This window comes from Haliotis rufescens, unplaced genomic scaffold (genome assembly GCF_023055435.1).
Source record: "Haliotis rufescens isolate VD_foot unplaced genomic scaffold, xgHalRufe1.0.p SCAF_1, whole genome shotgun sequence".
NCBI lineage: Eukaryota > Metazoa > Mollusca > Gastropoda > Lepetellida > Haliotidae > Haliotis > Haliotis rufescens.
In genome coordinates this window covers 61,795,959-61,813,766 of record NW_025963779.1, presented here as the reverse complement: position 1 = coordinate 61,813,766, position 17,808 = coordinate 61,795,959, and the positions used below count along the sequence as shown (strand labels likewise).

Below are 17,808 nucleotides of genomic sequence, written 5' to 3'. Positions count from 1 at the left end.
TTCAAGGATATGTCAAATTTCCTTATTATTGATTTTCCTGGAAATCGGGCGTTGTTTGCCTATTCTGAAAGTCCATATTAATTTTGGGGTGACCATCAATCCGACATATATTTATAGCTAATTACAGTGTTCAATTGGTTATCATTAAATGACAATTTTTCATATCTGGACAAAGGCCCACCATTTTTATGATTAATAATTTTTGTTTTATCCTCAACAATTTCCATACCCCATTTATCACAATATTGTTGAGGAACATTTAACGTTAGTCTTATATACATGAGAAAATAATACGATCGTCTGCATATAGTAATTCTATGATATTAAACATTTTCTCCGAAATTAAAAAAAACATCTTGAAAACTATCATTCATATACAGAGCCTTCCTTCATAAACAGATAAAATAATATCGGACTCAAAATGCAGCCTTGTTTAACACGTCTAAGACAGGTAAAATATTCTGAAAGCTTTTCCCATGGTTACATAATGCTGTTGTTTTAAAATTAACATACATATTTTAAACAATTTTGTAAAACTTACCATGGATACCATTATTTAGTAATATATACAATAACTTTAGTCCATTTACAAAATCAATCGCCTTTTTAAAATCGATTAAAGCACAATACAGTTTTCCTTTTTTCTTCGTAATATATTTTTGTACTAATGATTGTAATATAAACATAGTATCGATAGTTGAATGATTTGTTTCTACTGCCTCATTATGTTTTGTCTATACCCGGATAATTTTGCTTTTTGAACCACAAACTTCTAAAATGTGTGTCAAACTATTTACGGCATTATCTAGGTCATCATAAATCACATCCACGAGATCGAGAAACAATTATATTTAATGCGAGATTCATCGAAGCTCTCGTAAAATATATCCGCATCTTGTGGGTGCCACCTGTTTTAAATGATTTAGTCGAATGCTCGGTCGAAATGAAATGTTTCTCTTTTTCTTGACGCTCAGAGAACAGTATTCTTTGTTGTTGATTAGCTTCGTTTATATGTGTGGTGACATCTCGCTCCATACCTTATCTTTAAATGCGTTTGTTCTTTCATTTTATAAACATAAAATCTCAATGCAAGAGTGTAAACAGTCGTGTTTGTCCACCGAAACATATTCCATTTTGCGTAGAGGGTGAAATAGCTGTGAAAATAGTATGAATAGACCACAGAAAATCACAATCAAGTGATCGATGAACTAAAACATCTAGTGACACGATAGTGCAATACTGATTTTGCTGACACTAATAAAAACTATATGCTAATTATGAATTACCATAAATAATGATCAGGACTTTCCTGTTGAACATTTGTCAGTCTTCCCTTTATACTTCTCAGGATAGTTCCAGAAGTCATGTAGCCAGTTCAATAGGGGTGTAGAGATGGAGGTGTATATAAGGAGTTGTGGAGAGATGGATATACGTGGAGACGGGGCAAGGTGTAGCGATGGAGATGTATATAAGGAGTTGTGTAAATATGGAGATACGTGGAGACGGGGCAAGGTGTAGAGATGGAGATACGTGGAGACGGGGCAAGGTGTAGAGATGGAGGTGTATATAAGGCGTTGTGAAGAGATGGAGGTGTATATAAGGAGTTGTGGAGAGATGGAGGTGTATATAAGGAGTTGTGGAGAGATAGAGATACGTGGAGACGAGGCAAGGTGTAGAGATGGAGATACGTGGAGACGGGGCAAGGTGTAGAAATGGAGGTGTATATAAGGCGTTGTGAAGAGATGGAGGTGTATATAAGGAGTTGTGGAGAGATAGAGATACGTGGAGACGGGACAAGGTGTAGAGATGGAGTTGTATATAAGGAGTTGTGTAGAGATGGAGGTGTATATAAGGAGTTGTGGAGAGATGGAGGTGTATATAAGGAGCTGTGTAGAGAGGGAGGTGTATATAAGGAGTTGTGTAGAGATGGAGGTGTATATAAGGAGTTGTGGAGAGATGGAGGTGTATATAAGGAGTTGTGTAGAGAGGGAGGTGTATATAAGGAGTTGTGTAGAGATGGAGGTGTATATAAGGAGTTGTGGAGAGATAGAGATACGTGGAGACGGGACAAGGTGTAGAGATGGAGTTGTATATAAGGAGTTGTGTAGAGATGGAGGTGTATATAAGGAGTTGTGGAGAGATGGAGGTGTATATAAGGAGTTGTGTAGAGATGGAGGTGTATATAAGGAGTTGTGGAGAGATGGAGGTGTATATAAGGAGTTGTGTAGAGATGGAGGTTTATATAAGGAGTTGTGGAGAGATGGAGGTGTATATAAGGAGTTGTGTAGAGATGGAGGTGTATATAAGGAGTTGTGGAGAGATGGAGGTGTATATAAGGAGTTGTGTAGAGATGCAGGTGTATATAAGGAGTTGTGTAGAGATGGAGGTGTATATAAGGAGTTGTGTAGAGATGGAGGTGTATATAAGTAGTTGTGTAGAGTGAGGTGTATATAAGGAGTTGTGTAGAGATGGAGGTGTATATAAGGAGTTGTGTAGAGAGGGAGATACGTGGAGACGGGGCAAGGTGTAGAGATGGGTTGTGTGTAAAGATTGAGGGGTTTACAGATGGAGTTTGTGTAGAGAGTAAACCTTCAAATGTTCGAGTGAATTATTGCGGGGCAAACAAACAGCTTGAGCATATTTTGTTTCAAAGCCTGTTGTCAGTGATTGACAACCCACTCAAAACACTGGACTCAACCCACGCCGCTTCACTCAATATACTTGCTAACACCAAAGAGTTCGCGTTTTATTTAGTCATGGCAGAATGTAGATGAACATACTGTGTTTTCAAAGTATTTATTCAATGCTAAATTTAACATTTGAAACCTCAAGTTGCGCGTTCGGTTCCAAATTCAATTTAGCGCGGTTAAATCTACAGGTAATTAACCTAGCTCTACATTGAAAACAAAGTATGTTTATTTCCTAATTATAAGTGTTGTTGCTGCTTGATGAGGTGCCTCACATCTGCTACTGCCATAACTAGTTTTTCACTCACAGTTTACAACAGGTGCCTGGTGTTCCTCCATCATACAGTTTGGAAATGTTTCTTACATTCATTTTTGATAACATTGAAGGCCAATATCACTCAGTGATATAAGAATTAATGTTAGGAACTTGAGGAAGCAGTATCCATGATCTCAAGATCGATGTCTTGATTGCTTCAATAAATGTGTGACCTCCATATAGGTTTAAGGTCACAGGACGTCACATAATGAAACTTTGCTCAAAACACAAGAAATTTGGATTTCATTCTTTTCAGTTTGAATTAGACAAAACTTGACACATAGTGTGATGAAGAGTTTATTGTGACACCGAGCATAAATATTTACCATTTTCGTGAATATAAAAATCACGGTTATGATACTGACAGACCAAGGGTCATAGTCGGGGAGAAACAGGGATTCGAAACAGATCAGGGACGCAACCCTGCACAACGAGATAGGAGACTATACTCTCTTGCACTCGGTATAGGAAGAATAAGCGGGAAATGCAGGAAAAAGATCATTATTTACAAACGCCCACGGCACACAATTGTGAACAGCATGGTAATATAAAATAAATTTGCATAAAAATTTAAGAAATTAAAATGAGAACATTATAAGTGTAACATATTTATTTGTTTGAGGATTGACTGTGATTTATTTGGGTTCATTGAGGTATGGATCGAAAAACCGACGTGCAAACTATGAATCCGCGTAGCTAATCAGAATCAGCTCATCAGAATGCACGAATTACAATGAACACAACGACAATTTATTTATATAAACATGACATTAGGCCTGTTTACAAATCAAGAAATTGAGCTATATTTAAATAAATTATCAACTCAAATAATCAACAGTTTATATAATATAACGTTATCCACATGCTCGTAAGTGCAATATAAAACATGCTGTCTAGATCTGCGATCAAATAATTGAAAACTTGCAGGTCTGTTTGTTCGTTACAACTATATGATGGTCTTCTGTATACAATCGAATCTGGACCATGCAAACCAATTAGGATCTACGGCATTGGGACACGATGACATGCATCGACCAAGTCAGCAAGCCAAGTCCCGAAAGTTGCCTCTTACGACCAGCATTGGTTGATGAAGACCAATTCTAACCCGGACCTTCTCGGGGAAATTTTATGTGGGGGTTGTAGCGAAGTGGTTAAAGCGTTGACTCATCACGCCGAAGGCCGGGGTACGTCTCCTCCCATGAGTATTTTGTGTAAAGCCCATTTCTTTTGTCAACTGTGATGTTGCTAGAATATTGCTAAAAGTGGCTGAAAACCATACTCACTCTTTTATGTAACTTTGCATTTACCAATGACTAATCTACTGAGGCTTTTGTCATGGAAAAACTAATACATACTGTTCCTGTATATAGTCTTACGATATCTTCTGAAGAAATTTCATTGAGTAGGCGCTATTTAGGATATAATGTGCGTTATCTTATCTGTATACAGATGTTTCCATACACAGTCCAGGCAGGTAATGTATAGAGTGTAGATGGTCGGGTAACATTCACCTGAAGACACACACGATGTTGGACCGTGTTTTGCTGGCAGTGCTCGGACTGTCCTATTGCCTGCTTCTGGTGGGGAGTGCGGCGGAAATGTTCAAAGACCCTGGTTTCGAGAGTCCCGACATCCAGTCTAGTTGGACAGCCAGAGGATGTCAGATGCGTTCATCCACTGATCATGTGGAGGGAAAGCACTCGGTGGAAATCTCATCACGGTAAGAGTTCGAATCCAAAATTCCCTGTGATTATGTGTCGAGGTTTGTCAGCACCGTACCCGTGCTCGTGAATTTCCTCAAAGTGATAAACATCTACATCACTGTCTTTCCAAATTAAGCTGAAACGCAGAAACAGAAATATTGTTCAGAGCGGCGTTACGCCAACCTCACTCACTCACTCACTCACATACATCCATGTTAATGTGTTGTACGCAGAACTGCTTCATGGGCGGGGCCTGGACAGATGGCTTCCCTCCACGTCAACACCCGTTACTTCGTCCAGGCCCGTGTCAAACAGCTGAACGATGTGACTGGAAAGATATTTCAGAAGTTCGCCATTTTAATGGACATTCAGCTTCATAATGGTAACCTAAAATAACAAAATGTCTTCACATAGATCAGTGTTGTAAAGTCGTCATTTTCGTCAACAACCGAAGTCTTCATTGAATAAAAAAAACAAATATTAATCTGCCTGTCCCACACGAGAAACTTTAGCGGAGTAAAATGGCAGTGCTATACCTTACCTGAATATATATGTACTCGAGGTAATAGACTAGTACATTCTAAACATGTATTGACGTTGCACCAATGTCGAAGCAATGACCCCGGATGATAGCCAATGCTTTTCACAGTTCCCTCACATCTACCCTGCTGGACATATTTGCTTGGGATGACAATTGTCTCTGGGGATAGAACATAGTAATGGCCAGAGGACGACACTGATCTTGTTGCTACGTTACGCTCCTTGGCCGTGCCAGGATCCGCTGATTTTGGGTTGGAAGCCCACATTCGCCTGTATGATGCTTGATTTGTCATCATAGTACCCTATGGCTTCGCCCGATTATTGCTCTGTTATTGTCGTGATAGAACTGAAATTATGTTTGTTTATGGCATTAAAGCCAACTTTGTAGGCACTGAGTAGACTCTGTTTATCCTAGGTTCCCACAGCTACGTGGACGTGGTGGAGAACAAAGCCATGTACAGCCAAAAGGGATGGACCTCCATCTCGGGCTACTTCATGTTCCAGGAGACAGGTTTGTTTGTTTGTTGATTGGTTGGTTGGTTAGAGCCAAGCCCAGCAATATTCTATTTATATGACTGCGGTCTGTCAATAATCGAGTCCGGGACAGACAAAAAGTGATTGATATTGTGAACAACGATCTATGCCGTGAAGGTACGGTGACACGCTATCAAACAACACATTGATCCCGTCGATCCATTTGGTCACTTAGTATAGGTTGCTGGGGACCTGTTCTACTCCTGAAGCCCCACGGGGCCCAGAAAAAGCGCAACACGCTTGATGGAAATGCAATATTGTCACGAATTGTAAGATTTACGTTGACTGTGCGTTATAAGGGTGATAGCAATATAGAGACTGTTCAGTCTCCGGTTCAGTACAAAGCCGAAGCAACGCACTGCCATAGTCGGACGCTTACACCTTTTGTTAATTAAGATTATTCTTTATTTATTTTGTGTAATATATAGTACTCAGATGCATTGGTAACTGTACCGATGTTCCTGGTTCAGATCACACGACCATAGAACTGAGAGTGTCCGGGCCAGACAAAACCGTCAATTACCGAGTGGATGACATGTCACTGACGGAAATACCCGAGGACAAGAACTGGAAGTCTGAGGCCGACAAGAGGATTGATCAGCTCAGGAAGAACAACATACACTTTAGGTATGGAATCCTGTTTGTCAAATAGTTTTGCACATGGTCATTTGTATATAATTGTTCGAAGTAAAGGATGAACTGTACTTCAAATCCTCTACAGTATTGCCGAGTAGTGAAATGAATTGCTGTTATAAAACTCAAGTATTCAACAGGATTGTTTTTTAAATTCTAAAAAGTATGTTTAATGAGGTGTGATGAAACTCCGTCTTTGGCGACATTTGTTCTATATTTGCACGTGGCTCCTGACCCCATGAGTTCAGATCCCAATCACACGTGTCTCCTCATTACATGAGTTCAGATCCGAATCAGACACGTGTCTCCTCATTACATGAGTTCAGATCCCAATCACACACGTGTCTCCTCATCACATGAGTTCAGATCCCAATCACACACGTGTCTCCTCATTACATGAGTTCAGATCCCAAACACACATGTGTCTCCTCATTACATGAGTTCAGATCCCAATCACACACGTGTCTCCTCATTACATGAGTTCAGATCCCAAACACACATGTGTCTCCTCTTTACATGAGTTCAGATCTCAAACACACATGTGTCTCCTCATTACATGAGTTTAGATCCCAATCACACACGTGTCTCCTCATCACATGAGTTCAGATCCCAAACACACGTGTGTCTCCTCATTACATGAGTTTAGATCCCAATCACACACGTGTCTCCTCATTATATGAGTTCAGATCCCAATCACACACGTGTCTCCTCATCACATGAGTTCAGATCACAATCACACACGTGTCTCCTCATCACATGCGTTCAGATCACAATCCTACACGTAGACACATGCTTTCAGATCACAATCCTACACGTGAATACACCTCTTTCCATACTTATCAGAAATCTATTGCACGTTTCCGACTGTCATGAGCTTGTGTTCATGAACACTATCAGATAGTGATAAACGCAGGTACAGTTCTGTTTATGGTTTATCGCCACATATTCCAGCTTCATGACGACAGACTGTAAATAATCGGGCCTGGACCAGACAATCCAGTGACTGATATTGTGAGAAATGATCCACGCCGAAGGTGAACGATGACACGCAATCAACCAAGTCACAGAGCCTGAGCACCCGAGCCATTTGTTCGCCTCTCACGATCAGCACAGGTTGCTGGGGACCAATTCTAACCCGGAATCCACACAGGGGTTCCAAGAATAACACTATATAGCCATAAGACATCATACCACATATTGTAATCACATCATCTTGATGGAACATCATTTTCGCCTTTGTTAAGGGTACTTTGTGTACGTGTGTCAAAACGTTTGGGGGCATTGGGGTAGCCTTGTGGTTAATGCGCTGCTTCGTCACACCGAAGGCACAGGTACAATACAAGAACCCAATTTCTGTTTGTATTGGAAGATTATTGCGATACTTCCCGTAAAACCAGACTCACTTATCCAAAATGTTTGGTATTTCTTTCAGCGTAAAACAATTCAACAGCATTTCAATGACGCCATTTCGGACATGTCTGTTACAGCGTCCATGCTCCGCCACATGTATCCACCGCTGACCTTGACATTCAGGTAAATGGACATGGCGATACACCCATAGGGGCACATATAGAGAATCTCACATAGGTGGGTTTTGTTATATCAAATATATCAACACGAGTCGATAAGTTCATAACTCCGAGGCTTTATAACTTTTTTCTGTTTGTAAACAATAATAACCAGTGCATTGAGTGTAAACAGTACACCTAACCAGCAGAAAGGTGATATCATTTGGTTGTGACGTCGCAATGGCTTGCAAAGCATTGTGATGCAATCCATTCTGGTGATATCTCCTCGGAGAATAAACTGACGATATCTCCTTTGGAAACTAGTTTTGGATCATAAAAGATCCGCTTCGGGTAGACACAAAGTAAATATAGCGCGATACGGGTATCATACTTGTGTTTTGGATATTGTGTTTGCAGTGTTTCTGCGACTGTTTTCAGCCCGTTAATGTTTTGTTTACGGTTTTAATTTTTCGGTCAATTCCTATTTCAAGTTAATACTTTCTTTTGCCCGACAGTTGTGTCCACTTTTGAGTGGTCAGAACCACATATTAACTTGTGCAAGAACATTTATATAATCTCATACAAAGGTGGACTTGGTGAAACACAGCTTCCCATTCGGATCCCAGACGCGATATCATGAGATGTTTACATACCCGCACTACGACGACTTGTTCTACTACATGTTCAACTGGGCCACCGAGAACGACTACTACTGGTTCCAGAATCATCAACCACGGGTAATCCTTCCAACCACGTCCTTACTTGAGAACCATGTGGGGATTCCGGTTTAGGATAGGTGCCTATGTCTATCGGAAGAGTTGAATTAAGAGGCTGACCAGGCTGAATACCTCGGTTGATTGTGTCATTGTACCCAGTATACTTGGATCGTTGCTTCTATTATCAATCACTGGTTTGTCTGGTCCAGACTCGATTATTTGCAGGTCATCATTATTCAAGTCTTTAAAAGGCATTTTGAAGTGATACACATACGGGGGAGACTTTATTGATGTCAACTTCTTTATTATGAGGAACACAACATTTCAGAGTATATGCTTACTCCTTCATCAGGTGAATAAATATATTATTAATATGTTGTTGTTGCTTTAAGTGTTTAAGAGGTCGTCTTCTGCCTTAGCAATTTCGGCTGACCTGTACCTCTTTGGGACTCATGTGTGTGAGTAGGGTACACATATCACTTGCGAATTTGGTATTCACAGAATTTTTGTTTTTGTATTGATATGATTTCTATTTTCGTATATTGATATCACCAAGTCTTCATTTTTATCTTTGGCTGCTCTGTATACACTTTCGAGTAGCTGTCCATCACTCATAAATAGTGTTAGTTTGGCCTTCGCTATTGCATCTCTTGGCTTTAGGAGATCTACGATAGATGGCGGATGTAACTGCAATTCTTGTTTTAACCGAGCTCGGGGTGGGACGTGGTCTTGACATTTCAGTAACAAGTGAGCAATGCATTCAGGTTAATTGCAAGATGGGCATACCTTGTCATAGTGCTTTTTGTGACCGAATCTGAGGCGTGAGATTGCAATTTCAACTGTCCTTTCATTGGAGTATAAGTATGGCTTTTGGTGGATCGGTTAAATTTTGTATAGCCATCTGCCGATCTTACTTGCGTACCATTGGGCTTGCCATCTTTGGGCTATGGAGGCTTTGATTTTGCTTTTTATCTCTAGTTCAGGGAATAGGCTGTATCCCTGCTTTGTCTAGAGCTAGCTTCGCCAGTGTGTCTGCGTTTTCATTTCCATGAACATCTATGTGAGAGGGGATCCAACACAGCTCCACCTGGTCCGATAGTTTTGTGTAGTCGTATCGAATATTATTGACTGTGCACTGATAGTTATGGACAAACGGAAGTCAGGAGTAAATTATCACTGCTAGGTAATTCCAGTTGTCCATAACTATCAGCGCTAATTACTGTAAAGTGTTGGCTTCTATTGTCTATTGCTCATCGCCAATCAGCGGCAGTTATCTGTTGGCCTCCCGTGTTAAGTTTCCACCTTTTGTTATCTTATCACTTTTGATGTTCTTACATGTACATATACATGCTCTCTGCCTTATATCATTCATTCACCTGATGAAAGAGTAAGCATATACGTTGTGTTCCTCATCATAAAGAAGTTGACATCCTTAAATTCTCTTCTTCATCATTATACAGCTGAAATATTGATGGGTGCGGCGCCAGACAAGAAAAATCCAACCTACGATAACCTCAAGTCAAGTCTGTATTTTGCTGTTCTTGTTGTTGAATGTATATTGTCCTTTCACTTGCTATATTCAATTGTTCTATGAAAAGTAAAGTGCAGACCAGGGTTAATTTTATGTTGTCAAAAGCTTGAATCTAAAATCAAGAGCATATCTTTAACAGACTAACGGCAGTAGTGCGACTGTATAGAAACATGGACCTGTATGACTGAACGATCCTACATCTGTGACTATCGTAACTCTCACAACCCATTCATAGAAGACGTAGCACTTCCGTCACGGCCTTGAACCAAGACAATGCAAGGAGTGCAATTACTGCCTACAACGTTGAGGATAACTCAGGTGCCATACACTCAGTAATATTACTCCAGGTTCAGCACATGCCACGGAGACAGGGGATGATTGCTTGGGGGTGTGCACCTCATTTCAGTAATACCCCAGTACATTATAGACGTTTGCCACTTTGGGCATTGTACAGCCACCCAAGGGTCATAATCAGGGCCAAGTGAGAACATTCTGCACTTCTGTATTTCTAGCACGACCCTGACTACGGGAATGTTACAAAAGCACTGAATCTACTTCACCAGCATGGGTAGGTCTATTCGGGTGTGATCTAAGGGGGGGGGGGGGGGGGGGGGGGAATAATTAAATGACACTCGTATTAATGGTGTGAGAAGTATTATTTACATGTACATGTATTTCTGTTAGGCTAGGCATCTTGGGATGCATGTTTCATGCATTGATAACATGTGTAAGTTACAGTATAAGAAGGGTAGATATTTTTCTCAATTGCGTGAAGTGTTGACAAACAACATGAATCTACATATCATAGGACACATTTCAGAGATTCAGCTGCCAATTACCATTTCGTATGATGAAGCGTCCCCAGCAGAATTTTTACACGTTTTATGAAATGTTCTGTTCAGGATTCATTAATGCGTTTGTGTGTACCTGATTTATGATAAATGCGATTGATACCTATTTAATGGTGCCGTGCATGTTTGTTTCATCATAACTATTGAGTTCAATTGAGTATATGAATGGTTTGGCTGTCTTTCCATTATTTTGTTATTTCATGCACGTGTTCTAAATTCACAATGCATTCCAAACCCTGTCGATATGCTTTAAAAGTCCTCCTATTGCACTTGCGGCACATCTTCTATCATCTTTCCTATCTTAATTTTGTGTATTTATTTTGCCTTGATATTAGAATATCTATACGAGGTCACAACATATTCTGGGGTAACGCTCGTCGAACACCAGCGTGGGTGCAGGGTCTGAGTCCCGACCAGGTCAAGCAGGCAGTGGATGAAAGGATACAGTACATCGTCAAGGACACCAAGGGGAAGTAAGTCACAAATTAGTGAGTAAACATGGTGAGCTTTAAAACAAAATTCCTGCTCAGAAGCCTTCATTTGTTCTGCGAAAAACCAATCCTATCTCCTTTACCTTGATGTTAATCAAACAGGTTGCAACATTGGGATGTCAACAACGAGCATCTTTACGGGCACTGGTTCGAGGAACACACTGGAGACAGATTCTTCACTCACAAGATCTTCGCCAAGTTGCACCAGGCAGATCCAAGTGTCAAGCTCTTCCTCAATGATGCCAATGTTGTGGCGAGAGGCACATTGACATCAGTGAGTACAAAAAACGGGGTTATTCTAGACGGGTAATTTCCATGATCGTTACAATAATAACTGTGTTTTGAAAACCTAATTTAAGTGGAAACACTTTGTCTCTGGCATGGTGGTTGTTGGGTCATTGGTTTTTGAGTTATAAACTTATTATGTAATCAGTCTGGAAAATAGTGATATTGTTATGGTTCTGTGAGTTACAACTGTTCCGGTGATAATTATCTCATCAGGCATACGTGGACCAGGCGAAGGAGTTCAAATCGGCCAATGTCGGTCTGTATGGACTGGGTGTCGAGAGCCACTTTACACCCTACAAGGCCCCTGATCCAACACTTATCAAGGTAATAAGACAATCAAGAATAACTTACAGACACTTGCACACTACATGGACCTTCAACGCATGTCCAGGTAGGCAGGTCAGTCAGTCGCTTCATTTCATACAGTATTTCTGAGTCAATACTTATCAATAAAACAGCAACTAACATCATCACTTTCGGTATGCATGTGAAAATGAAATGCTTTTTTTAAAGATTTGATGGCAGAAAAACAAGATCGGCAATATATGATGTATTTGAATAAAACCTCGGTAGTCATGTTAATGACATGAACAACACATCGAATTACAACATTCCTTCTAATTTAACATGTCTTCAACTAATACTGTAAGCACAAGATATGGGTTAGAATTGGTCTGCAGCCACTCATGCTTCTCATAAGAGGCGAGTGTGTGATCGGGTGTCAGGCTCGCTGCTCATGATGTCAATGACTTGCTTGTCTGATCCAGACTCGAGTATTTCCAGACCGCCGGCATATAGCCACCATGTACTGCGGTGTTAAACAACAAGCAAATAAATAAAGACACAAATGTTAGTAAATATAAGCAAGTTATCAGAGTTTGTTTTAATCCTGTTGACTCACAATCCCCGGGACAGAAAGTGGTGTTATATATAATGGCAGCAATAATTATATACTTCTCAAAAGAAACAACACCCAAGTTTTTCATATGACTAGAGTTCAGTCAGTCATGGATGATAGTATATATTTGTTAAGGTGGATGACATATATATTTTATCATTTAATTGTTAATTTATTCACGCTTGTGCTTCATTTGATTTCACCACTTCAACGAGTTTGGTACATATTTCTGAACAATATTTCAGAGACGTCTGGACATGTTGGCCACAACTGGCCTGCCTCTGTGGGTCACCGAGATGGACGTTGTGGCCAGTGACGAAAATACCCGAGCTGACTGGTATGACACGGCATTGCGCATTGTGTTCAGTCACCCGGATGTGGAGGGCATCATACTCTGGGGATTCTGGGATGAACATCACTGGAGAGGCCCGGATGCAGCTCTTGTTAATGGACCCCAGTTCCATGTGAGTTTTATTATACAACTGAATTTGTTTATGACTGCTATTTCTTTGATGTGTGAACATGGATTATATAACTAAGAAAATAAACATACTCAGTACGTGGTGGTAGGTAACCTGTAGATTTAACCTTGTAAATTTGAATTTGGAAGCAGCGTCAGCGTGGTCAGAATCGAGTATTTTCCAATTTCCTGGTGGAATGTAGAATAAACATGCATGGTTTAGATTAACGCAGCAGGAAAGAGATACATCGACCTCCTCTACAAAGAATGGAGTACGCATGTCACGCACAGGGTGTCATCAGGGACACAGTTTAACGTCAGAGGATTCCACGGAAACTACAGGGTGGTCGTCAAATACCATGGCAACCCGGTGATGCAGCAGACTTTTACCCTCGGGAACCAAGACAAACAAGTTAGCATCCAGATCACCAACGTCAACCGTGAGTTCTGTTACATTCTACTATTATGAATCAATCGCACAATACATATAATATACACTGGATGAAATTCCCCACGGTATGATCAATAACCATGGCAAACCCGGTGGTGTAGTAGGCCGTTTGTTTTAGAGAGCAGAATATTAATGAAATTTAAAAGAATTATTTACAAAAAATAATTATATTTTTCAAAAATAAACCTGAGTTTTGTTGCCCTGCTTTTGTATTTGCCAAATGCATGTATTTGTATCTTTTTTTGACATTGACTAACATGATACAATGAATAACCTATTTGATACCTGGCCAGGCTTTCGGTTAACGTCAGATTTGGTTCTTTCACAGATATCATCAATATCCCCACGGCGACATCCCCGCTTGATTACCATCATTCAGTACCCCATCCTGTGACACACATCAACGAACGAACAATTGGTCACATGACTTCCGGCTCTTCCAATCAGCTTAAATGTTTAACCAGATACTCAGGATTTTCTGAAGTCGCAGATGACAAGAAGGCGGAAGTAGGATGTCCTTCCGGGTACGTCCTGACTGGATGCTCAGGAAAGGTGAAGGTGAGTAACAGCCAGATTACACGGAGTTTGATTCCTTGCACAACCCCAAGTTATAGCTAAAGCATGAGTGTATTCATTCCACTCCCCATCTAGCATTCACCTGCATTCACCTGATCATAATGTTAACTTATTAAGGTATTACATCTCCGAGTTGCTTAAGCAGAGAGTTCACGCAACTATTTCTTTTTTAAGGACAATCGTGATCAAACCGATGGGGAGAAAATATCCTTCCACACTGGAGCCACATGTGGGGCCTATGAAGGAGGGTCACCTACGGCACGTGAGTCAAGCTGCAAATTATCGCACATCATTCTGACGTGAAGAAGTATAGACATTTCTGATACCTCTTTATAGTAAACATGCTTTCAAAAATGTTTAAAACGCCTGAAACATGTGCTATTATGAACATCACTCACACACTCAATCATATTTTTATTCAATGCCAAATCGACTCTTGCGACAAGCTTGAGGTAATGCAGTCTCATTTAAATCAGATCTAGGTTCTAAGATCTGAGGACATTCCATTACGGGTCACGTCAGAACGACCTTTCGCGAACTTTGACCGACCACTGAAATGACTAACAAGAAGTCGACATCAGCCAATTAGAAAGCAGCTTTGTCATGCTTTACGCCACTCGTTTCAACTTGGCGACTTTCATTTCACACTACGCTTGAAAAATATGTTGACACAGTTCTCGATTAAAATTTTCAAAACTAAACAAACGAACATTCCGAAATGTCTTATATATGGTTGAGATTGTATGGCAGTGCTTCCCACGTGCTGTGCAACGCCTCCTCCGTTCAAATGTATATGGCACGGCAGCGAGAGGTAGACGATAATTTTGACGGAATCAGTCGTACGGGCCGTAACTGTCGTTCGGAATACCCGTGTTAACGTTTCGAGGTTGCATGATTAGAAAACACATTCCGACTGTCACTTTCATGATCTGATAAGTAACGCTTTGATTGGTCGGATGAAAGGTCGTTCTGACGTGACCCGTTATGGGATGTCCTCAGATGTTTGTTTAGCGATAGCGAGAACTAAGATCTGATTTTAATGATATTGGAGGTAATGGAGATCGATCTTTGGTGACCATGTCTCAACTGGGATGAATTTTGAGAAGTAAAAGATATTTCATTCAAGTGATTTTCTGTCAACTATATCTACCATACGAACGGATCTCACAATTCTAACATTGATAAAAAAAATCATCCCACCCGATCTCGTTTCAGTTGGCTATGACTCAACTGTTTGTCGTCTCTCTGGGTACGTTGCTTGTCTCTCTCACAGCTCTCCAGGCGGTGGCAAGATGTTGCATGTTGACGGGTCTCAAGTGTGACTACCGGACGTCCGGCCCTTCACTGGATGTCCTCGGCCAGAGAATTGAGACTAGGTGTCAGAACAACATGTATGCCACTGGTAAGACAGAGCTTGTCTCAATATCCTATGAAATAGAAGTACATAGGTGTTTTGGGTAACTTTGGTAAGTACTCCACCCATGAATATATAGAACTCTTACGATTCTCTACAAAATGACGTTTCCACTCTAATCCTTCAAATTCATGCATTCAGGATTCACTTATAATCCAATAAATCCTGAGGCTGCAGCAAAATGCAAACAGACAGGAGTAGTTCATGGTCTTAATAGAAGGGGCGCAGGCAGAAGAAGGAGTTGGCTGTCAATTCGCAGTAGGGAAACATATTGTTAAACAAAAGGCTACATCAATGGCCACAATGCGGGACACTGGGGTGACGTCTCGAGTGATAAATGGCGTTACCCCCAATTATCGGTGTCTAAGTTTCAAGTGTTAGTGTTAGAGTTTACATAAACAATCCCGAATGTCGTACATACAGCAAGAATCCAGAGGATGTATGTTGTCATCTTTGACGTGTGAGTCTTACTTTAATAAGGAATAGAGACAACAATCACCGACTCAAACTCATTTAATATGGCCAGGAATATCAGCAACATTTACACCTCAAGAGCACTTTAAAGTGTCTGTACCTCTTCCATATCAGGTTGTGCTGCGCACACCTTCTTCCGGTTATCTGACGGAACCTTCCCATCAGCACATTCCTGTATTGCTCAGAATTTTGAAAACAAAGGAGGTAAGTATGTTAAAATTGTAATATAATATATAGCATTTATGAATAAGCTGACCAATCTGGTCGTAAGCCTCATGGACGTTATATCAATTTTTCACATAGATGTACACATTCTACATTGGATGGAACTGATCCCTCCAATCTCTTCCACATACTACACTGCAGGGTTGCAGTCTTCGGCAGTGTGTTGCTCGGCTCCCCATCTCACATGCCGCGTGAAGGTCTCCCCTCCCTCGGGTCACAAGTTGGGGGACACAACGTCTGTGTCATGTGACTCTGGCTGGCACCTCGTGGGATGTTCAGCCTACTCAGAGGATGCTAAACTGAGTGGGGCCTATATAAGAGGTACACGGCATTGCACTACATTTCAGTAACTTTAAAACCTTCGAAACCTCCTCCAACAAAGCGTTTTATTCCAAAAATCCCTACATTGTTGTGAGCTTTCTATAACGTTTAGAAACTGAGAAACATTTGTGACATATAGGTTTGATAATGATGTGGGTTGATTGCTAACTTCATAAAATTACTTGTATGATAATTGTATTATGGGTCCATGACCTTTCACTGAATGCACATAAGCTAATTTACCGAAAAACATTCACTGATGACGCACCAAAAATATATTTATAAATATATTGGAACATGTATTTGAATGTTCCTTAATAATATTACATAAATTTAATGCAGAAATATACTTAAAAGAATATAAATAATCTATCACATTAATATCACAAATACTCCCGTTTTGAACTGTAGACTTAGGAGTGTGTAACATTGTTGGTGGTACCACTGACTTGTAATGTAGACAGTCCAAGGTAATGTTCTTGCAGGTAACCCGGAACTGTGTGAGGCAGTGAATGGTGCCGAGAGACTGTACGGGGAGATGGGGGCCGAAGCCTACGCCACCTGCTGCCGCACACAGTTATGAGAATAAAACTCACAAACCTCACTGTGTTTCATTTTGTATGGAAATCATCATGTACTGAAGACAATTTGGTCAATCGCGTTAACGCGTTAACAGCAGAACTACCATGGATGCAACCAATATAATATTAAACATTTCATGGTTCCAATACCTGCGTAAGTTAGTATCTCTATAACAAGTAACGGAGTCACAACAAAATGGAACTGACAAACTCAAGACCACTACACATTGTGCTACACATCATCTACATTTTCCTAAGTTAAGCTACGTTAGGCTACAGTAAAGTACAGTAGCTAGTACATTCAGGTACGTTGAACTATATTTAGAAGCGCTACATTACGTTAAACTAGAGTAAACAACGCCCATTTCGCGCAAAGTACAGGGTATATAAAGAGACATGTGGTTTTCATCATTCTTTCACTTTTGAATTCCTGACAAAGCACATATATATTTCATTCCTTTCGTCCTTTTGGTCTTAGTTGGGGTTAGCTTAACTAAAGTCTAGCTATGAGGAAAACAAGAAACAGGAGAGGTCAAACCCCAGCTTCTGATATTGCTGAGGTTACTGAGGTTCATGAGAATCCTGAGGTTCCTGATGTTTCAGGGGTTGC

At 40.5% G+C, this 17,808-nt stretch overlaps 1 protein-coding gene across 1 annotated transcript; it reads left to right on the top strand.

Annotated features, from left to right (window-relative positions):
* The first annotated feature begins 4,475 nt into the window (after positions 1-4,475).
* On the top strand, positions 4,476-17,221 carry LOC124145006 (endo-1,4-beta-xylanase 3-like). The gene is made up of 18 exons (XM_048398985.1): positions 4,476-4,723; positions 4,940-5,088; positions 5,662-5,757; positions 6,251-6,407; positions 7,901-7,946; positions 8,509-8,658; positions 10,681-10,736; positions 11,355-11,492; positions 11,613-11,784; positions 12,012-12,122; positions 12,942-13,160; positions 13,380-13,596; positions 13,936-14,165; positions 14,358-14,445; positions 15,457-15,585; positions 16,186-16,275; positions 16,438-16,617; positions 17,103-17,221. The coding sequence occupies exons 1-18, from the start codon at positions 4,530-4,532 to the stop codon at positions 17,198-17,200; spliced, it is 2,520 nt and encodes an 839-aa protein (XP_048254942.1). The 5' UTR covers positions 4,476-4,529; the 3' UTR covers positions 17,201-17,221.
* Positions 17,222-17,808: the final 587 nt, after the last annotated feature.